This window comes from Chrysemys picta, chromosome 2 (assembly GCF_011386835.1).
Source record: "Chrysemys picta bellii isolate R12L10 chromosome 2, ASM1138683v2, whole genome shotgun sequence".
Taxonomy (NCBI): domain Eukaryota; kingdom Metazoa; phylum Chordata; order Testudines; family Emydidae; genus Chrysemys; species Chrysemys picta.
The window spans coordinates 235,437,088-235,460,658 of NC_088792.1; the positions used below are offsets into that span (position 1 = coordinate 235,437,088).

The window sequence follows — 23,571 nt, forward strand, 5'->3', positions numbered from 1 at the left end:
GGGGGAGAAGGGAGAGAAAAGAGAGGAAACAGACACTGACGTCAACTCAGAAAAAGATAAGAATAAACTAGGAAAAGTGGACTAAAGACAAGAAAGGGAAAAAAATCTAACAAAAATAAGAGTAAGTAGTAACTAAGTAGGGCTGGTCGAATAGTATCCAGCAAATATATTATTCAGTTAATTTTACAGCATTTGTGGAATAAATTATTTAATTAATACTTTTTGTGGTATATGCACAGCTCAAAACTATTCAGCAAATATATTAGTTTAATACAGAAGGAATTAATCAAATACTATAGTAATTTATTTAACTTACCGGTAAGTTACATTTAAAAAAAGGAATTAAATAGAAAATTTATAACACTGCACTTAAATACAGTACAAATAAACAACACATGACTTTTATTCCTGTAAGGGAAGAAGCTTGGGGGGAAGGGAAGGGTTGTACAGGCAGAGGTATTTTTCTTCCTAACAGGCTTAGTTTTCGGTGCCATGTGAATTTCTCAAGTTCTGATTACTAGTAAAATATTCATAGTTAGCAAACACTAAAGATGATGCAATAAATGCATTAGTATGATCAAAAAATGTTACTGTGATGCTGGCAGACCAGACGCCAGCTCATGCTGAAGCCCCAGGCCAATTCACTTATGTATTAGTATAGATCAAAATGATTATTAAATGTATAAAAGAGTGTATTTGGTGTTTAAACTTCATGAAAACTAATGGGATATTACTTGCATTGTCTTCACTTAGCAATATCCTGTTATAATGTTATTAACATTTACATTGTATAAATAAATAACCAAATGAGAAAGAAGCCTTGTGAAATGCAAATGAAGAACTTTAACAGAAAAGTGCTAATTCCAAAGCAAGTGGTCACTGAGTGTGATGATCGGAGGTCTAAGACTCCAAAAATATTCCTTGCTCTCCATCATCAAAGGAAAAGCCAAAGCGGGTAGTGACCCTGTCAGTATGTTTTCGTGAGAAGAAACTAAGTATAGATTCAAGGAAAGATCCTTTATCTCTGGACTCTTACAGGGAAGTGTAGCAGGTGCAAAGTGGAGAGCCCCAGAGACAGAGACAATCTGGGTACCCTGAAAAGACTTTTGGGAAAGTGGCAGTTTAGTACATCACTGTCACCATTTGGATTTACAAATTCTGACTTAATTTAACATATATTTTACCTGCTTTAACCTCTCAATAACTCATTTTCTTTTTTTAATCTAATAAACCTTTAGTTAGTTTACTATAGAATTTGCTACCAGTGTTATCTTTGGTGTATGATCTAGAGTGCCAATTGATCTGAGGTAAGTGACTGGTCTCTTGGGACAGGGAGCAACCTGATGTGATGTGATTTTTTTGGTTTAAGTAACCTTTTATCACAAAGTCCACTTTGTTTGAGTGGCAGGATAGACTGGAGAGTCTAAGGCAGTGGTGGGCAACCTGCGGCCCACCGGCAGCTCGTCAGGGTAATCCGCTGGCGGGCCGCGAGACAGTTTCTTTACATTGACCGTCCGCAGGCACGGCCACCCGCTGCCCCCAGTGGCTGGGGTTTGCCGTTCCTGGCCAATGGGAGCTGTGGGAAGAGGTGCGGGCCACAGGGATGTGCTGGCCACCACTTCTCGCAGCTCCCATTGGCCGGGAACGGCAAACCGTGGCCACTGGGAGCTGCGGGCTGCCGTGCCTGAGGATGATCAATGTAAACAAACTGTTTTGTGGCCCGCCAGCAGATTACCCTGACGGGCTGCAGGTTGCCAACCACTGGTCTAAGGGGACTGTCTGTGACTCCATGGTAACACTGATATAATGATCCAGGAGTTCACATTTGTTACTGGCTTGGTGAAATCCAATTACAGAAAACACCACCAGACTGGGGTGTCTGCCCTGCTTTCTGACAGTCTGCCCTGAGGTAGGCACTCAGTTCTGAGCCACTCCAGACAGCATGACAGTTACCGCAGAACATTTTGATAGGAAACAGTAGGTTAATTCATTAACCTTTTACTTTCACCTAGGTTCAAAGTTATACTTCAGATTACAAGTGAAAATGCATCTGGTGGTCTCTTCATTCTAAACAGACAGCTCTCCATCACAAAAACTCTACTCCAAGTCAGAAGAATTGGCAGACACTGCTCAAAGGCTTAGCTTTTGGAATGACTGGGGTATTGTACATCAGAAGTGATACGTATTGGAATAGCTAAAGGGGAAGTGTACATAATGTCTTCCCTCACAATCTGGCCCTAACAAGAGATGTTGGTCCTACACTTATATGATCCAAGACCCACAAAAAGTGTTTTGTTTTTTTTAAATAATATATTTATTGGTCTGCCTTTTTAAAGGTTCTTTCAGCTCCTACATTAATTAGTCTGCAAATCAACCAAAAATACTTATGTAATAATCTGCCCTGTACAGAGCAACATTCCAAAAGTCTTGCTTAGTGGAAAGGTTTTCCTTATATGGGTCTTTTGAAAGGCCTGGTGCACAGAGCTTCAGTTTAACTAAAACATGTATACAGTCAGCAGAATTTACATTTTATCTTAAGTCAGAAATTTCCTATACATCCATGTTCTCAAATCTCTCAATTTTTAACATGTTAAGAGAACAACTCTGTTGTACCAACTTCTGGATCTAATATGCATGCACAATTTCCACTGAAATCAGTAGGAGCTCCACAAGTAAACTTCACGGCACAATTATTTTTTTATTTCTGTATAATAATGATTTTAGTTTGGGGCTGCTTGTGAAAGTGATCTAGCATTAATACCTACAGACAAGAGTTAGTCCACACTAACATTCCATAGGGCCCGTTGTCTTTTTTCAGATCCCTTTCTCTAAATCTTAAGAATCTATAGCTGATGAGAAAGATATCTGAGGAGGTTCAACAAGGACAAGGGCAGAGTCCTGCACTTAGGATGAAAGAATCCTATGCACTGCTACAGGCTGGGGACCGACTGACTAAGTGGCAGTTCTGCAGAAAAGGACCTGGGGATTACAGTGGATGAGAAGCTGGGTATGAGTCAACAGGACCCTTGTTGCCAAGAAGGTTAAAGGCATATTGGGCTGCATTAGTATCAGCATTGCCAGCAGATCGAGGGAAGTGATTATTCGCCTCTATTCGGCACTCAGGAGGCCACATCTTGAGTATTGCGTCCAATTTTGGGCCCCCCACTACAGAAAGGATGTGGACAAATTGGAGAGAGAGTCCAGTGGAGGGCAACCAAAATGATTAGGGGGCTGCGGCACATGACTTATGAGGAGAGGCTCAGGGAACTGGACTTATTTAGTCTGCAGAAGAGAAGAGTGAGGGGGGATTTCATAGCAGCCTTCAACTACCTGTAGGGGGGTTCCAAAAAGGATGGAGCTCGGCTGTTTTCAGTGGTGGCAGATGACAGAACAAGGAGCAATGGTCTCAAGTTGCAGTGGGGGAGGTCAAGGTTGGATATTAGGAAAAACTAAAGCACTGGAATGCTTTACCTAGGAAGGTAGTGGAATCTCCATCCTTAGAGGTTTTTAAGGCCTGGCTTGACAAAGCCCTGGCTGGGATGATTTAGTTGGGGTTGGTCCTGCTTTCAGCAGGGGACTGGACTAGATGACTTCCTGAAGTATCTTCCAACCCTAATATTCTATGATTTGATTGAAAAATTAAATACTTGGGATTTTTTTTTTATTTACAGCTTAACTGAAAGCTATTAACTCATCTGAACTAAATACTAAAGTCAAATCAGAGAAGTGGCCATTGACAGTTTTGTAATTTCTACATTTCAAATAGATATATTATATATACACCAACACACACTACAGGGACTGTTACAAATCAGACTTTTAAATGTCCAAACCTGCATTCCTTTTTCCAGTTAAATAACTGTATAATGGGTAAAATCCTGGCCCCACTGACTTCAGCAGAGCCAGAATGTAGAGTTAGTGGCTTATACTTTAAGACTATCCACATAATGTATTATACAGCAGCTTGATTTTATCCACAGAACTTGATTTAATTTTTACCATGGCAAAATTTCATTTTTGATCATGAATCAGATTAAACAGTAAAATGAATATAACTGATTTTGTTCTAAACCCAAGTTATCTTTGTACTAATGCAAGCAGACTCATATAAATACCTTTGGTATTAGTTGGATCCTATTTCTAAACACAATGTTCATATTTCATCTATAATAAGTAAAGCATCTCAAAGATTTGCAAGGCACTAGTTTTGCGAGTGTCCAGTTTAGTGTCTTGAGTAAAGTGAGATTGGTAGAGTCAGCTTAATCCACAGTGGAAAGTTTGTGCGCTGCACATAATTCAACACGGTTTGGCATGACTGGCAGTTGCTGTTCAGAGGGGACGCAAACTATACATACTCAATACACACTAAATTCTCTCTCTCCCTTGAAATCACAGTTTGTCCAGGTCAAAAATGAGGACGTGAGTGAGACAGGGTAATGGACACTGCACTGTAATTATCTACAGGAGGCTTCAGTTTTAATTCCTGTTTGTTCTGTTCACAGCATCCTAATATACGTTCACAGCATCCAGTTTAAACTGTGTTGAACCATTTTAAAAACTCAGGACAATATTTTGCCTCTATTTAAGTGCTTTACTGCAGAGAGCTGGACTCTGTGGCAGTTGTACAGCTGCTGTAGTGAATAAAAAGGTTAATGAACAATATCTATTTATATTCTGTTTTATCCACCTCAAAGATCAGTGAATGTTACATAATTATGCATATTAAAGCTTGTTACACTACACTCAGAATGCTGAGTCTAAGTCTGATTTAGGTGGTAGTATGGATTTGGTCAAAAATATTTTGTGGAGTATGAGGCAGGAAAAGATAAGCAGGCATGCCTTCCATTTTCTTTGATTTCTTCTCCCCATCCCATCTCTCCTCTCTTCTACTAACCTTCTTTCCCATTCATTGCCATTCCCACTTTCTCCCCCTATGCGCTTTCAACGTTTATTCTCTCTCTCCCTTGCAACATCAACCCAATGCTAGATGTAGCAATTCTTGTGATTAACACGGAGAGAGAGGGAAAAGCACAATTTCATAGTTTGAGCAAATAACTGAGCTCCAGGAACTCATGTCACAGCTCCTGATACAAACTCTCTTTCTGGCCTCAGATTAGTCACTAGAGGTATGTCTACAGTGAAATAAAACACCCACGGTTGGCCCAGGTCAGCTGACGCAGGCTTTCTGGGCTATAAAATTACAGTGTAGATGTTGGGGCTTGAGTTTGAGCACGAGCTCTGCAACCCCACGAGGGGAGAGAGTCCCAGAGCCTGGGCTCCAGCTAGCGCCTGAACGTCTACATTGCAATTATATAGCCCTGCAGCCAGAGCCCGAATCAGCTGACATGGGCTGGCGGCAGGAATTGTATTGCAGGGGAGAAATTAATCTCTCTGCCTTGATCCCCCATTGGTAAAATACCTACCTACAATACAGTAATGAATCAAAGATTCGGAAGATGAAAAGAGCTATGTAAGTGATAAGTATCATTACGCTTGTTTCTAACACTGTATAGTCACAGCTAGAACTAGAAAACTACCAGAAGTGTTTATCTTAGTAAGAAAATCGGAAGAACTCCGTAATATAGAGTATCAGAAAGTATAGGGCACATGTACTTATTATTATTCTTAAGAATAAACTGTATCCTTTTATAATTATCTCTCATCCACACAGTAGTTACAAAAACACATACCAAGGAAAGAAGGGAATTCCAAGCCAAAGACAAGTCTCTTGGCTTCTAGTGCATAAATTTATGGAATGGTTGTGGGGAGTGGGAGGAGAGAAGGTATATGCCAGAGACCCTCTCTACCACCCACAGGGAAAGCTTTCCATTCACCACTGGTGGGAATGCAAGTGTTTTTTTTCAAGACCAGTTGTATTTATTTTGAATCTGCTGTAATCCTATATTTATCGATAATATGCACACCCTATGGATGTTAATAAGGTTGTATAAAGAAGGATGTAGTCAAAACCCTTATCCAGCTCCCCTTCTCTACTCATCTACTTCTTGAAAAAAATATATGGTAGTAGTGCAATTATGTCAAGAAAATCAAATTTTATGATCAAAAAAGTTCTCAGAATATTATGATACACATGCAGACAACTTTTCATAATAATAAACAGTTACTATGGACAACATTTAGCACACAGTAAAGGATAAAAAAGCTGACAACGCTTAGTTTTGTGATCCTATAACAATGCTCTGATTTTTTAAATATCTGAAATGAGTAAGCATTGATTAGTTTATACTTATATTACTTGAAAACAGTCATACATACAATGGCAGACTCCCTGGATTGCATCCTCTATGTAAGATCTAGAGATAGGTTGTCTTAACTGTGAGCTGTTTCCTGGACACATTGCTTTCCTGATTATTCATGTTACCAATTCTGGTTTAATTAATTAAGGCTTTCACAGAACCTGTGACTTCCACCTATTTCTAAAGGGGGAGGGGGAGAAGAAGAGTCAGCATGGGGCCAAGTGTAGAGTTCAGGAAAGATGCTTAGAGGACACAGGAGATCTCTAAAACCATGTAATTTAGACAGTCACAACATGCTCTTGAAACAAACAGTAGCTGGTGGTTTTTAAAAAATTTCAGGCCCAGATGTTTAGCGTGGGTAAGCTAATGCAAGTTACTGGGCTCAATACAGAGGTAACTGGGTGAAATGTAATGGCCTGTGATTAATGCTTTTCATTTTCAGTTTTTACAGACAAATTCCTCAGTTTTTACAATATTTATTATTCAGTTTTTACCAGTTTTCATTTGACTTTTGGACCCCTCAAGTACATGAAAATACTGATTATGTTAAGAAAATCCAATGCATTACATTAGGTAGATGTGTTTGTTAATAATAAATTAGTCTAATTGTAAATATGAGGCTGTCTGTTAAAGTAAGGTAATGTAGTAGAAGATAGCCACATGTGGACACATACTGTTAATGTACAGCTGATGAAATAAACCACAGCATTAAACTACTTTTACTTTCAGTATTCTTACTTTTCTTTAGTTGATGCTTTTGATGCTATTTACCCAGGATACTGAGTTCATTTTTACACTGATTTTCACCCTTTTAAAAAAAAATAATAACAAACATTGACATTCCCATGAAATTTTAAACAAAATCAAAACCAAAAGCAAATGTACTTTGTCTGTGATATAGAGGAAATCAGGCTAGATGATCTAAAGGTCCCTTCTTATACCAGCTAAGGATCTAGCGCCTAGAGTTTTATGTGAATTTTTCTAACTTTACAAACTTGTGAAGTATGACTGAATCTGTTCTTGATCTTGCAAAAACTTAATAAACCTAAATTACTCACTTTAGCAAAGTTACAGATACACTTAAGTGTTTTTAGGACTGCGGCCTTTATCACCTCAAAGTATTGTAACAAATTTGTGATTCAAAATATAGTTTTACTGAAATATTGTGTGTGACGTTGCAGTCTATATGATTTTATAAAAAGAAGAACAGGAGTACTTGTGGCACCTTAGAGACTAACAAATTTATTAGAGCATAAGCTTTCGTGGACTACAGCCCACTTCTTCGGATGCATATAGAATGGAACATATATTGAGGAGATATATATACACACATACAGACAGTACTCGGCTAGCTTGATTATCACTTCAAAAAAAATTTTTTTCTCTTAATTAATTGGCCTCTCAGAGTTGGTAAGACAACTCCCACCTGTTTATGCTCTCTGTATGTGTGTATATATATCTCCTCAATATATGTTCCATTCTAAATTTGTTAGTCTCTAAGGTGCCACAAGTACTCCTGTTCTTTTTGCGGATACAGACTAACACGGCTGTTACTCTGAAACCTATGATTTTATAAATATTTGATAATGAGTGAATATAATGTAACTGGAATATGCTTCATGCAAAAGGTCTCTTGTAAGGTATCATTACAAAGCTTATTGTCTACTGAGTGTGGTCATCCTATTTGTATAAAGGTATCACTCTTGTATCTGAAATTAGAAATATGAAATATAACTCTGAGGGCCTATTGTAATTATAAAAAGTGTGGGCCATTAATGGTGGTTTGGAATCTTAATGGCTCCTATCAACCAGGACAATAGACTGGATGGCTCTGTTTGCAGGCAAGCCTCCCTGTGAGTCAGGCTGGGAGGAATGAAGGCTTGGGGTCTTACAGTGACATGTGATCATGTCACATGAACTGGAATCCATCTTTAACCTGGGGCTTTTCCAGTGAGGGGGTGGTGGAAACCCAGAGGGACAAAGGGTTCCCGCCTTATGCAAAAGATATATAAAGGGGTGGAACAGAACAAAGGGGGGAGGAGCCATCATGAAGAATCCCCTAGCTATCACCTAAGCTGCAACAAGAGCTCTACCAGGGGAAAGAATTGTGCCCAGGCCTGGAAGGTGTCCAGTCTGAGAAAAAGCTTACTGAAGCATCTCTGAGGGTGAGATTATCTGTATTCAGTTTGATTAGACATAGATTTGCGCATTTTATTTTATTTTGCTTGGTGACTTACTTTGTTCTGTCTGTTACTACTTGGAACCACTTAAATCCTACTTTCTGTATTTAATAAAATCACTTTTTACTTATTAACTCAGAGTATGTATTAATACCTGGGGGAGCAAACAGCCGTGCATCTCTCTCTATCAGTGTGATAGAGGGCGAACAATTCATGAGTTTACCCTGTATAAGCTTTATAAAATGTAAAACAGATTTATTTGGGTTTAGACCCCATTGGGAGTTGGGCATCTGAGTGTTAAAGACAGGAACACTTCTGTAAGCTGCTTTCAGGTAAACCTGCAGTTTTGCGGCAAGTAATTCAGACCCTGGGTCTTTGTTGGAGCAGACGGGAGTGTCTGGCTCAGCAAGACAGGGTGCTGGGACTCCGAGCTGTCAGGGAAGGCAGGGGTAGAAGTAGTCTTGGCACATCATGTGGCAGCTCCCAGGGGGGTTTCTGTGATCCAACCCGTCACATTGTGCTCAATGACTTTATGCAATTTCTGTTTCAAAATTATGACCATTGCCATTTTAACTGTGACAAATTCAGAGTAATGAAGATAAGTACGTGTGTAAATGTTAACAAGATCAAAGACTAAATTATTAACAGGCATCTCCATGCTATTTCACTTCTAAGCTGACAGCCACCACTGCAGACTTAGCCCTGACCCTGCAAAGCCTCACACACATACTTAACTGTAATAGTGAAACTGCTTATATGCCCATAGTAAATAAAATATTTCAGATGAGGTGTACACTCCTGAAAACAGAGAATTTTAAAATCTGGACAAAACCTTAGCTAATGACAAAGACTGAACTACTATACATTCAAATTGTTTTAAGCCACTCCATCACAATAAATAGTTTTTTGTAAAGAAAAATGAACTAATCTTATTTATTTCCTCCATCTCCTTCTTTTCTAACACCATCAAGATATGAGGGGGAGTATTCGTATCTCACATAACTCTAGTTAGCAAGAATAAAACCTTTACGCTAGAAATACTCGGACGTTATAACACTAGAAATGTATAACTGCCTTTAAAAAAAAGTTCAAAATACCTGCAATGAAAAAACAAAGTCTTTGGAGTCTCCTGGTATAAGCTGCTGATTGACTACTGCTTCAATAGGTGTTGAACATCCAGAGTATCTCACAGTAGGCAATCAGCATCCAGCAGGATTGGACCCATAGTTTGTATGTCCTTAGAATACACACACAGGAGAAATTCCCCCGTTCAATATTCTTGAGGACTGGCAAGTGGCCATTTTTCCTTCCAAATACAGGAAACTGGATAAGTAGGCTAGATTTATCCCCAGTGTAACATTTTTGAAGGCAATAAATGAATGGATTTGTCTCAGTGACTTTAAAATAGTTTAAAGATTTTCTCCACAGTGACTATTAAAGTGATAAAATGGGGGAACCACCCCTATATTTCTGAAATTTCTCTACTTCCAAGATTTTAATACATGAGCTCCAGTGTTTTCTCTTTGTTTAATATGTTCTGAGATACTTATCATAGAATCATAGAATAGCAGAGTTGGAAGGGACCTCAAGAGGTCATCTAGTCCAACCCCCTGCTCAAAGCAGGACCAATTCCCAGCTAAATCATCCCAGCCAGGGCTTTGTCAAGCCGGGCCTTAAAAACCTCCAAGGAAGGAGACTCCACCACCTCCCTAGGTAACGCATTCCAGTGTTTCACCACCCTCCTAGTGAAATAGTTTTTCCTGATAAAAATAGTTTTTCCTGATACTTTTCCTGATACTTTTGCTTTATGCCACGATCCCCAAGTTATACCGGTGTTTGTTAAAACAATTTTATTATTATTCATTGGTAATGAATAATCACTTTTTAGATGTGTATCTCGTCTTTCTGTGACTTTTGTTGTAGCAGGGATTGGTCTACAATGCTTAACTGTTGAGCAGCTTTGTATGTATATGATGATTTTGTAATCCTGTCCATTTATTTTTTGAGTAATTGCTATGACAGTAATTATGTCAAAAAGACACCAATAAAAATAAATTGGAAAGCACATTCTGAGTCAGGATAGAATTTAGGTTGAGGGAGGTCATGTTTAACTAACTTGCTAGATTACTTTATAGATCCTACAGTCATGATAAAAGAAAGGCAGGATACATAAAACAGATTTTCAGAAAGCTTTTGACACCTTCCATATATCAAGAGATTAATGGCAACAAAGAGTCTGAGAACAGGAAGCAGAACAGTGCACTAGACAAAAGGAAACAAAAAGATAGCTACAAATGGAAGTTTTACGAGTTGAAAATGGGGTTATGAATCCAGGCTCAGTTTTAAAATTTCAGTAACAATTATTAAACAATTAAATTATTTGGCCAAGATATTGAAAACAAAAATTTCCAAATCTGTAGATAATATTGAAATTAGAATCTGAGTAAAAAATAATTTGCAATTCAACTAGAATAAAAGGGAATGGCATAATTTGAGTGAGTAAGTAGATTGAAAATGCTAAAAAATTTAACATAATTAGTTCGGAAACAAAGAATGAAGAAGCTAGGGAATCTGTGCTAAATAGAACAGCCATTCTACACATTCATTCATAGAGTTGTAGATTATAAAGCCAGAAGGGACCATTGTGATGATCCAGCTTGACCTCCTGTATAACACAGGCCATAGAACTTCTCTGAACTAATTTATTTTGGAATTAGAGCGTATCTTTTAGAAAAGCATCTGGAGATGAAAGGATCAGGAAATGAATTTCAGAGTTATAACAAAAAAATTCATGAAACTCTCAGCCAGGAATACAGCTACAATAAAAGAAGGCAAGCAGAAACTGATTGTATTATCTGAAGAATGATCAATAAGAAAAAGTCTGGTTCCTGTTTTATTGGATAAACCCTTGTTAGACCCCCAAATAGAATTGTGTGTATATAACTGTTTACTGTTCCATACAAATTGATTCTTTTGAGAGGGAGCATCATAGATTTTTAATGCCAAAAGGGACCATTATTATAATTTAGTCTGCTATCTTGCATAATACAGGCCACAGAATTTCACCTACTAATTCCTGCATCAAACAAATCTTGTTAAGTCAGAGCATCTCTCTTATCACAGTCTCAAGAAAATCAGTTATGGAAAGGCTTAATGAGTTTGAATGATTTCCATTTGAAAAGACAAGAGAAACTACTCACACTATTGAACAGTGTCAAAAATTAGGATACAGCCCAAGAGCTAGGATTAAAAAGGGAATTATTCTTATGCTACCAGTATTTAATGCAGAGGATACTAATAAACACAGAATGAGTTTCCAAAATGACTAAAGGCAATTTAAGCAAAAGTTATAGAATAGAGTTTGGTTGACTTATAGAGGAAACTGAGGCAAGGTGACGGTGAATAAAAAGGAAAGTTGAATGGAGATCAACCCAAAATGGGTAGTCTTGCTAGGCCAGACTGCCTCTCTTTTTTGTTAAAGGGTTATATTTTTCTGACATGGAATATTCCCTGATGTTCCCATAAACATTAATTTATGGAACTATATGCACATACATTTCACAGATTCACTCTACCCTACTTCTCAAAATGTTTATCAACCACCTCCTCTAGCCTCTTAATCCTTTATAACCATCTCTCCATCCCATGTCCACTGTCTTAAACAATTAGGACAGCACACAGTCAATATAATCTGTGCTTTTCATATATGAATGTCCTTCAAGACAAGTCACTACTGGTCTTTCCTACCTTAAAACTTCCTTGTTTAGTTATGATTGACATGCAAGTATTTTCTGATGCTCTGCTACGTGTTTGCTCTTTTATCACTTGATTGCTTCAGGATGACAAAAGCTGATTACAGAAAGTACAGGTGGAGAATACCCTTCAAGGACTATCAAGGAGCATTTGTACATCAATCTAGGTATATATCCGGCCCTCATTACCAATTTCTTTTTCTTAATTTCATCCTGTAACTTCAATTACACACGGTACCAGCCTCAACAATCTTTCTCAAATCACATTTAGGGCTTGTCTGCACTTACAGTGCTGCAATGGTGCAGCTGCAGCGCTTAGTGAAAATGCTACCTACGCCAACAGGAGAGCTTCTCCCGTCGGCATAGGTACTCCACCTTCCCGAGAGGTGGTAGCTATGATGATGGGAGCAGCTCTTCTATCAATATAGTGCTGTCTACACCAGGAGTTTGGTCAGTATAACTGTGTCACTCACGGTGTGTCCTGATTCACAAAGAAACTTAGGTATGGTGACATTCAACATCACCATGTATAACTTCTAGGTACTCCGAAAATCACTAGGATTCACAAAGCCTGAGTTAGGCACCTAGATCCCTATACAATGAATGTACAGAGAGATGGGTGCCTCAAAAACAGGATTCATGAAAGCCAGCATGCTAGACAACGCCTCCCGTAACTTAGCCAATGGGAGGTGCCATGCCAAGAGGTGTGCTAAGACCTGTCCCTCTCTTTTGGATAGGCACCTAAGTCTGGGCTGCAGGGAGGCTCCTCCTTCTGCATGGGATTCTCAGCTGCAAACCCTCTCCTGGCATTAGGGGGACTTGAACTGGGGGGAAGGGAGCGTTGCTAATAAATAGATGTTTAGAGCACAACTGTGCAAGTGTGTCTTCTGCATTCCAGGTGTGTTCTCCAATGACTGGCCTGAAAGTTATGAAGGAGTTCCTCCTCCTCGCCCTGGCATTTTGTGTAAGCTTCCCCAGAAAGGCCCAGTCTGGTAGGTGAGCTCTGAGCATGCTTACCAGATCGGGTACTGCAGGTGAGTTAGGCAACTGAAAGCCTGTCCTCCCCTGGTTCATGCATTCTCTGGGGCTCAGGCCTCCGGATGCCTGGCATGGGGCTGCAGCACGCATGCGCAGAGGCAGACACATAGGCACTTTGGCTTCTCAATTTTTGCAATAAAATCTCCCTATCTATTTTAGGTGCCTACAGGATTCAGGGGCAACTGAGCAGGGGTTCTGTGAATCCCAGTGGGACATGATTCTGGGATTAAGGCACCTAAAGTGCTAATTAGGCACCCAAGTTCTTTTGTGAATCTAGTCCTTAGGGTGTTATAAGTCAAAACCAACACCTTAAATTTTATCTGGAAACCTACAGTAAAGAAGAACAAATCACTAAGCAAAAGTGTATCATGCTTATGGAAAGATATTCCACTTTATAAGCAGGCCACCACATTCTTCACCAGCTTAATTTTCAAGATGGCATATAAAAGTGAAACCCCATATGTACAATGGAATGCAATGATATAATTTAGTAGTAGTTCTATAGTTTAAGTGCAAGCGTGCAAGACTGACAGTATATTTGTGAAGTGTGCAAGTAATACTTCTCTCAAGTTATGGGGGCAAATTCTACTCTCAGGTTCACATATGCAACTTCATTAAAGTCAGTCAAATGCACATATGAAACAGAGCTGAATATTGCCCATTGAAGACAACAATTTGAACTCAAACTTTTAAGAGCCTCTGTCAATATAATTTACTGCAAACAATACATTTTTGTTGCTACACATGAAGTGGCAAAAGTATGCATTTTGCAATTACATACCTTGAAGATGCAATTTCCACTTTGGTTCTTGCCATAGCAGCTGCCCTTTGTGCACCCTCTATGGCTCTATCCACTTTTTCTTTAGTTTTGGTGTTTCTTATTGGTATAAGTTGCTTTCTTATTCCACGGACCAAAACATTGTTTTTATATTTTCCCTCTTCCTTTGTGCCATCTGGAAATATGGTGCATCCATATCCATGCCTTTTATTATTTAGCCATTCTCCTTCATATTTCATACCATTTGAACGCTCACTAATACCAAAACCATTGCGCTTGTCATTCTTCCACTCTCCCATGTACGTTTCTGTTGTGGTGGCATCAACATGGTCTTCCATAGGGCAATAATCACAGTCACCATCTCCAAAACTAATCGTAGAGTTGGCATCACTAGAACTAATTCTGCTCATAGCAGCATCACTCCTGACAGAGCTACGTTTGCTAGATATTGATGATTTAGATTCAGATTTTCTAAGTTTTATACTACCAAGAAGGGATCCTCTTCTGAACAAGCCTCCTCTTTTCTTACTACTCATGGCTTCCGGTTCACTGTGAAAATTCAAAACAAACCCACCTCTTGTTCCAGCTGGGCTGTCTGAAGTAATGTCATGCAGAACCGTGCCATTGCTCTGCTCACTACGAAGTGAGACTAGAGATGTTCGGAGGGGTGAACGGATCACAGTTGCCATGCCATAAGGTACACTTTGACGTACACCATATCCGTGCCGCATCCCTCCTGTCCACTGTCCCTGGTATGTACCTTTTAAAAGAATAACCAACGGAAACAACATTTAAGAAGCAATTCAATTACAGAGGAACTGATGCCATCACTATAATAGTATACCTACTGCCAGTTATTTTATCAAATATTTTTGGCAAAATTTCATCAGAAAAGGCAACACATGTTACATGATAAAAAGAATCCTAGAATAGAAAAATATTTTTCTAACTTTTTAAAAATTATTCTGCTGTTTAATAAAAATTTAGTATTTGAAATGCTACCCAGTACTGAGACAACTAAAAATCCAGTAGTGTCCAGTCTGATTTTAATTTGGGTCTCTCAACAAAAAGGCACTCCTAATGTTTTTTTGCACAATGACCCCTTGCACACTAGTGTCAAAATATATTTTAACAGAAAAAAAAAACATTTAATTTTGCTGAGATGCCAGGAATGAAACCGTAGTATATTACCTTTGCCTCTTCTTACTCCTTGTGAAATTTTGGCATTTACATTTTTTGCTGCCAACATATATTTCGCTATCATGAATACTGAATAGCTGTGTTCTCTATAAGATCAATAACTTCCCTGTAGGTTGTATTTCATTTCAGACCTTTATTCTATTTGTAGCAACAGAAATACTGTATTATGAGACATCCACAAAGAACCCAGAAAAAAAGCATACATCTTATCCTGCAGTCTGATCATATGCAAAAGTCCCAGTGAAATCAGTGGGAGATCTGCTTAAAAAACAACCGAGTTCAGGTCCAAAGACAACACGTTCAAGGCCTCTATCAGCCATAATGAAATTTAGAACAATGATGACCGACAAGACACGGAAAATAGTTTTGCTTGTAAATTCTGTTTTTATATTCAATTAAATAATTGCATTACTAAATTTGTGACGAGGCTATCAGAACTAAGGCAGAAACTTCAAGTTTCTCTCACTATTCACTTAAATATGAAAAGAATTTGAAGTTACCTCTTATTTGTGCTCATTTGTATGTAGTGAGGACAGGCCAATGGCAGAACAGCAGAGAATTAAGGGATACCATTTTAGCTGTACCTGAATATGTTATGTCACAGTCTTAACACTGATTTTTTTTTAAATGGAAACAGAAAAGGGAGTTGCATAACATTTGAAAAGAGGCAGTAACAGATATCGGTGTGATTGAAGTTGTATTGTCTGGGGTTAAAAAAGTGATTTCAGGTTACTCCCTGGTATATGGTTGTCTCCTTAAGAACATAGGAACTACCATACTGGGTCAAGACCAGTGGTTCACCTAGTTCAATATCCTGCATCTGACGATAGCCAATACCAGATGTGTTAGAGGAAAGTGCAAGAAACCCCACAATAGGCAGATTTGTCCCCCAAGAAGTTCTTGTCCTAATCCTTAAAAGTTAGAGATTGATTTAAACCCTGAAACATGAGGTTCTATCTCACTCTCTCCTCCCTCCACCCACTGCCCAAAACACTAGCATACACAACTCTGGATATTCTTAGAAAAGTACTAATAAGAAACTTTTAAAATATCCTTGTTTGGTTTTAGTCTGTTAACAATTTAATGTGTTATACAGCTCTTTAGAGAAATATATTTGACATTTTGAAGTCAGAGATTTTCTGTAAATGTTTGCATTTGTCAAATGCCTCAAATTTTAACATCACTTAAAGTTTAATTTGAGTAATTGTTTGAAATTAAATCTCAGTGTTATGTACATAGTCCAGTTTGGTTATGCATCTGTGTGAAAATTACTCATCAATATACAATATTATTACCATTTACCACTTATCATACCTGTCTGAACACACTAATTTAAAAGCATCAGTTTATAAGCTTTGTCACAAAGATTTTTTTAATCAATTTATATTTCATATAATGTTAAATAAGCTCAACAATGTAACTATTTAGTGTTAAAATATTCTAGCAAGTGAAGGTTTTCCTTTCTAACAGATGGCTGCTGACATCAACAGTAAGCAACTTTCTTAGATTCTCTCTTCCTCTCTGTATCCTAGATACCTGCTGAAGCACTGGTTTTTAAGGCTGCTGAATCTAGAAACATGGTTATTTAGAAACACTCAACATATGGAGCAGGGCAAATAAAAAACATGAGCATAATACATGGATGTGGTCTGTAAATAGTTTTAAAAGTACAGGCATTTTTCTTGACACTTGTTACTTTAATAAATATTTTTCCTGGAAATAAATGTATGAATATTCTAGCATAACTGAAGCTATATTTTGCCCCCCACTTCCATCCATGTGATTACAAAAGGTGTACCTTTAGAACCCCGAGGTGAGAATCTGTCTACAGATGTTTTGCTGCTACATATATCAACTGTCTAATTTGTTATGCCAGTAATAACTGTTCCGTTACTTTAAAATAAATACACTTGACTCTCATTTAGACTAGGCCCCATTACATCATGTTGGCATTCCACCACATGGCCTCTTTATATTGCCAGAACAGTGTAGATCAGAATCAGGTCCACTCTATTTAAATTTAAAAAGTTATCATAAATATCAAAGCTAGGATCGTCTGCAATTTTTTTTGATCATACAATATTTTTGTTTTGAAAAGTGAACACAGAAGATCAAAAACATATAACTCAATTATGACGTATGTTTTTCACTTCTTTGTAGGAGAAAATGGAAATGGTTATGATTTGCCCCGGAGAGCATTAAAACCAGGACAATTAATTTACTCTTATGTGCTTATCAGACTCTTCTTTCTACTGGGACAAGGAAATCAAGGCCAGCTCCTTATTAAAAAAAGAAAAGAAAAATTAGCTAACGAAGAAGTGGAATATTCTATAAATCAAACATGGGGGGGTGGGGAGGGAGAGAACAAACAAACACCATGCCATGGATATTTCATCTGATTTTGTGTGTGTAGTTTTGCAGTGCAACAATTCTCAAGGACTCAGATATTTGGTTGTAATTAGGCATTAATCAGAAAGGTATCACTCTTTATTATTACTAGGCGGTATCATGTAGAAAAGTGTCCACTCTTGCATTAAGTTTTCCAGTTATATTCAAAATATTTTCCATTTAAAATGTATGCTGAAAGCATACATATACATAAATGTGGAAACAATAGTGTTACATAAATTATAGTTGCATCTATTATTTCCAAAGTGAAAATTTAAGAAGTTGTTAGAGGAATATGATTATCCATAATAATACTGTAATATAATGAAAGGCTAACATATTCAATAAACAACATGATCTACAAAAAACATATAACAGAAAGCTTTTGGTTCCTGTACTATGCACACTCATTCATGCAAGAAACTACATGCCTTTTTTCATGTTCATTTTAACTATAACTGATAGTTCTAATTAGTGCCATTGATAGTGGCTTTAAGGCTACCACTGTAATTACCAAGTGATTTAAAAACTGCATGTGCTTCTCAAAGAAACGAACTACAACTGGGCCACACAGCGAAATAGTTGAATTCAGTACAGTTAAATTCACTAACGGTTTTGGATGGCCTGAAATTGCATTTGTCAGCAAATAACTATTGATCTAAAAAGTTTACCTAGCTCTAATTAAAACCTAAATTTATAACCTTTTCCATGGAGATTTAGTTGAACGTCAGTTTAAAAAGCACATACACACAATGGACTGTATTACGCTGTGGTGCAGATGAAAATCAAAGGAAGTTTTGTATGCAGAGAGAGAGCAGAAAAAGTTTGCTTGTTGCCAGTGTTTGTTATTTCTATACTTATATGTACATGCCTCTCACACTAACACACTTTAAGAGAAAATTATTGTGGAAACTATTTCTGTTTAGATTCTTTTTTTAAAATCACTACAATCTAAGTATCAGTACATACATAAAGTTATTTCATTATGCTAGTGTTCTCCAGGACAGCAAACAATGGCCCGTAATTACAAGCTACTTTAAAAACAATAACAAGCCAGAAAAACTAGCAACACACAAGCTGACTCAGCATAAAATAAGCCCAATTTCTGCTTATTTTGAGCAGCTTTGGTATATGCTCAGTTTGTTTGTAGTAACAATTCAGATTTTTTTCTGAATAGTTTTCTGCAGTTTCTCATTTGCTGTGTTGTTTGTAATGCCTGAAAACTAAGGCCCTGACTCTGCAGACACCTAAGCATATGTGTAACTTAACTCACATGAGTAGTCCCATTAAAATCCACAGGAATGCACATGCTCAAATATACTGACATGTTCTTAAGTGTTTGCAGAATTGGGGCCTTAGTAATAGATTTACATTAATAGAACAAAAATTCTTAAGATAGGATAGTGTGGATTTTTTTATAAAGCTACTGACTTCCAAACTATCTATGAAGACAATTGTCTTCTGAATTACATTCTACTTCATTAAGGGGGAGAAGGGGGACATGGATTCCCACAATTACCCTAAAAAAGAACAGTGTATGTTAATTATTGAGAAACCTATTTCTAACAATAACGAGCATGCTAATTTACTTTAAAAATATGGCTACAATGAATTATACTTGCCATCAGCCCTTCTTAAACTTCTAATCCACCAGAAAACAAACAAACAAAAGAATCCTACAGTGTAGTGAAAGTGAACTAAAACTAGAATTAAATAAATAAAAAACATGCACGTACCCTCCAGGCAGAGACCAAGCATGAAAACTTTCAGCCCCAAGAGATCACTATGAGCATGTGAAACCACGTTGTTTTTTTAAAATCCCAATATAAAATTAACTATAAAAATCGATCTGTTTTATAAAGCAATGTATTTTAACTTTTTTATAAAATTTATTTTATGGTCTCACTAAATTTTGGAATAAAAAGCTTCATTTGTAAGTGTGGGGCTCTACTCCCCCTTAGCACCTGGGCATCCATTCTTTGATGCATCTCTTCCGGGTTTGCCCACAAGTCGCTAATCAAACTTCATGTAGAAACTGATACACAGCATTACTTAAGAGGCCTGAACCAAAGATTTGTTTTTAAGTCACAAGGAAGGCAGATTTTATATATTATCTATTGTTTTGCTAACTTATACTTCTTGCACAGCACTAACACACTTTCACACAAATTTGAACTTGCAAAATGTACATGATAAATGTTAAACTAAATAACATTTCTAAAAGATTTCAGCTCTAAAAAATTAGGCCAGATTCTCCCCTTACATTGGGATAGATCAAATAATTCCATTAGTCACTGCTCTCACTTACACTGATTTTACACTGCTGTAACTCCAAAAGCTACAGCAGTGTAAAATCAGCGTGAGAGCAGAAACAGGCCCATCTGTCTTTTGTGTGGCGCTTGAAATGACACATGTACACTATGATTAAATGAAACTGTGCAACTGCATAAGCTTTACTCGTGAGTCACCTTGCTGAACCTCAACTTGATACCCCATGATATGCTAAATATGATGTCAGAAGTCATGAAATATGGGAGAGTTTTAGAAGGGTTGGGTTTTTTTGTGGGGGTGGGGGGAGGGGAGTTTGTAAGGGAGAGAAACAGCAGCTGGCGTTCTTATTTCAAAACATGATTTGTATTTAGAATTGCATGTGGTTTTTTTTTTAAGTTACAATATTTCTGTGTTAATTAAATAAGCTCATTTTATAAAAATGTTAGGTGGGTCCAAGATTCATTACATCTAATAATGTAGAATCTATTTGGCCACTGTTAGCTTTCTCGTGACTATCAATATTGTTTCCCCATACAAACTCTCAAAAGTGAGTGATCGAGATTTATTTGCCAGTTTTCTCTCTGATAGAATATGTAAGTGTTGCTAAATCAACGGAACACCACCTGTGAAACCTCCAGCAGTTGTACAAAGAACAGGCAAAAACCAATGTTTTCAAGCAATCGCAATTTATTTCTAATGCTTAGGACTCTGCAAACATTTCTACCAGCTGGTGAAGGAAAAACGATAGCCCTGGGAATGTGGAACTTTTAAAAGTGAAACCATGAAACAGCTCATAAGTTTCATCTCCTCTGCATATATCACTCAAATGCAGCGTTTCTAACAGGATAATTAATATTAACCCTCGGTCACCTGCAACAGTGTAACCGACACTTTGTTTTCATTGCCCTAATGAGTGTAAAGCAACGGTAGCTTCCTTGATGAACCTCCCTCCATTCCGCTCTGTGTCACATTAGTACTAGCGGTCCAGCTCTGGGATCGAGGCCTCACTGAACTCTGTTAGCTGGCTGCAGCTTCAACCACTGACAATGGGGAATCTGCTCAGTCTCAGCAGCTGCCCCTTGCAAAAGATGCACCGCTCCCGCGGTTTCGATGTGGCCCTGCTCGCGCGCGCAATCTATACACAAAGGGGGGGGGTGAAACTTTGTCAAGAGTTGAGACTCCTTCTTTCCCTGCGCCTGGCAGTGACTCCTGGCAGCTGTGCCCCTGCTGGGTCGTGTGCGCGGGCAGAGCAGCTCCTGCGAGAGCCCAGGCGCCCGGGGCTGCGTGCGTGGGGCGCGCCAGGGCAGCGGCGGCACACGTGTGTGCGCACACACATGCAGTGCGTGTGGCCCGCCAGGCATGTTGCGCCGAGCCCCGCGCGCGCCAGGGGGCGGGCGCGCTCCCCCCCTCCCTCCCGCGGGGCGCTCACCTCCATCCCCGTAGGTCTCCACACCGTAGCCGTCCTGCAGCCCGTTGCTCCAGGTGCCCTCGTAGCGGGCCGGGGTGGTGAGGCTCTGCCGCACCCCGTAGCGCCCCTTGAAGCCGTGGGACCACTCGCCCCGGTACATCCACCTGCCCTTGGTCTCCACGCCCAGCCCGTGGCGCTTGCCCTGCGCCCAGTAGCCCTGGTAGGTGTTGCCGCTGGGCCAGGTGTAGCCGCCCACCACCTCGAAGCCGTGGGACCAGGAGCCCGCGTACTCGCCCTGCCCCTTGGGCCCGGTGCAGATGCCGTGCCCGTGGGCTTTGCCCTCCTCCCAGCCGCCGCAGTAGGTGCCGCCATCGTCGAAGTCGAACCTGCCGCCCGTCATTCAGGGGAGCGCGGGGCGAGCTCGGCTCCTTCCGTCCGCTGCTGCTGCTGCCGCCACCGCCGGGCTCCGGGCGCTGCGCTCCCCGCGGCCCCTCCGCTTCCAGCGCCCCGCGCGGCAGGACTGCCAGGGCTCCTCCGCCGGCGCCCCGGAGCTCGGCGCCGGCACCGCCCCCCGCCCCTCCCCCGCAGCCCGCCCCTTCTCCGCTCACACACCCGCGGGCGGCGGTGGGGGCAGGAGCGGGCGCGTGGACCCTTCTGGGGGTGCCGGGCTCCTGTCCCCCCCCCCACGTGTGTGTAGGGGTGAGCCGAGCGTGCTGGAGGCGCGTGTAGGGTGAGCTCTGCTTAGGTGCCAGCGTTCCCCTGTGCAGGTGCGTTGGGCACACAGAGAGCAGTGCGGGATGGGTGCCTGTAGGCGAGTGTCTGTGCGCGAGCATCGGGCTATGCAGGGGTGTATGCTGGCTGCAAGCACAGTATGTGGGAGAATACAGCTGTGGCTCTCTGCGAAGATTTGTAGGTATGTTGTAATATAGCTTTGTAGTTATATAGCTGCCTGTGGAAAGGACACAATGTGTGTTTGGAAGTGTGTGTGGGGGGTGCATATGTGACTGCAAATGTTTACATATGTGTGTTTTCATAGATAATGCACAAAGAGGATTCTGGGGGCAGCCTCTCTGTCTTGCAGGTGGTAGCAGTGCCCCCCTTTAGAGAATGGTTTAACTTTACCAACATGCTCAAACATCTTCCAAGTTTATAATTCTTCTTTTGCACTTCTCAGAGCTTTAGGTGTGGTCCCAGGAGCTAATGTTGTCTGAGTAAAGTTGAGCTGTGTTGTGGTACTTTATCTCATCCTAAACAGCATAGAAAACCCACCCTCACTGCAGTGCTAATGAACACTGTGCCAAACTGACAATAGTTGCAGGAAGTAAGGTCTAGGCATATGGGGCACAGGATACTGTAGTTGTATTTGTGATCTTTCAAAGACATAATGGTGGTCACCTTTTAAGAAGTCTCATTATGCCTTTAACTTGATGGCCTTTGGATGGCTGGATAGCTTCAAGTACTGCCAAGCACTCTTCACCAGACATTTGGTAATCAGATAAAAATATAAGGGAAGTGACAGGAGGTGGCACAGAAACACTGGACAAGATTTAGTGGAGAAGAAACTGGAAATTGTGGTTGGTCATAGCTCAGAACTGCAGGGATTAATATTTTCTGAAACCTTAGTTTTACATTCTTTTAAAATGTTCTTTCAACCCATCTGTAACTTTAAAGCAAACTTTTCACTGCAACGGGTGTTTCGGGAGGGGGAGAGTACATATACATCTCATAATTTCCTCAATTTCATCTTCTGTGATATGTGACCTCCTACGCTGATAGAGCAGAATTAAAAAAAAAAAGTGGTTTGATTGGGGGCTTGGATCAGTGTTCACGTCACAGTCCCCCCATCAGTACCTGGCCCAAACTGGGGAAGCTAATGATCCAACCAGCAGACCAAATTCACTGATGAATCCTGGTCATGTGCCACCTGAGGGCATGTTGCGCATATGCTAAGAAGAAGTGTTTTGGTCAAGCAATGTCTAAAATAAATTAATAGAAACTACAGATTATTATAAGCAAAAACCTTATTAATGCAAGGTGAAAAAAATGGAGAAAAAAATCAGGAAATGAAAGAGTAACAACCATGACACATACATTAAGCTAAATTCAGCCCAGGAGTAAGCCAGTGTAGCTCCATTTTCTTAAGTCTATACTAACTGAAAATACTGCACCTATATAATGTTGCTGAGTTAAATATTCAGGCTTTCTTTCACAAATTTACAACCTTATGGTTGTACTGAGTTGCACAATTGTAATGCAATTTCACAAGTAATTATGAATGAATATAATTGTTTCTAACTTA

General features: G+C 39.6%; 2 protein-coding genes across 22 annotated transcripts in view; one reads left to right on the top strand and one right to left on the bottom strand.

Annotated features, from left to right (window-relative positions):
• JPH1 (junctophilin 1) overlaps positions 1–22,105 on the bottom strand; it is a 115,002-nt gene extending 92,897 nt beyond the window's left edge. For 7 of the 21 annotated variants that reach the window (XR_006173138.2, XR_006173137.2, XM_042844864.2 and 4 more), the window contains exons 1-2: positions 21,294–21,805; positions 14,009–14,765 (exon numbers count right to left, since the gene is read on the bottom strand). Coding sequence is in view for 16 of the 21 variants with exons in the window: in XM_042844864.2 (XP_042700798.2) it covers positions 14,009–14,765; positions 21,294–21,672 (1,136 nt within the window). In the remaining 5 variants the exon portion in view is untranslated. Of the gene's footprint in view, positions 1–6,995; positions 7,066–14,008; positions 14,766–21,293 lie in introns of those variants that run through there. The other 14 variants (XM_065585736.1, XM_024102794.3, XM_005306769.5 and 11 more) reach the window with 9 other exon arrangements.
• GDAP1 (ganglioside induced differentiation associated protein 1) overlaps positions 22,099–23,571 on the top strand; it is a 61,463-nt gene continuing 59,990 nt past the window's right edge. The window contains exon 1 of the mRNA XM_065585742.1: positions 22,099–22,185. The gene's annotated coding sequence lies outside the window, so the exon portion shown is untranslated. The remainder of the gene's footprint in view (positions 22,186–23,571) is intronic.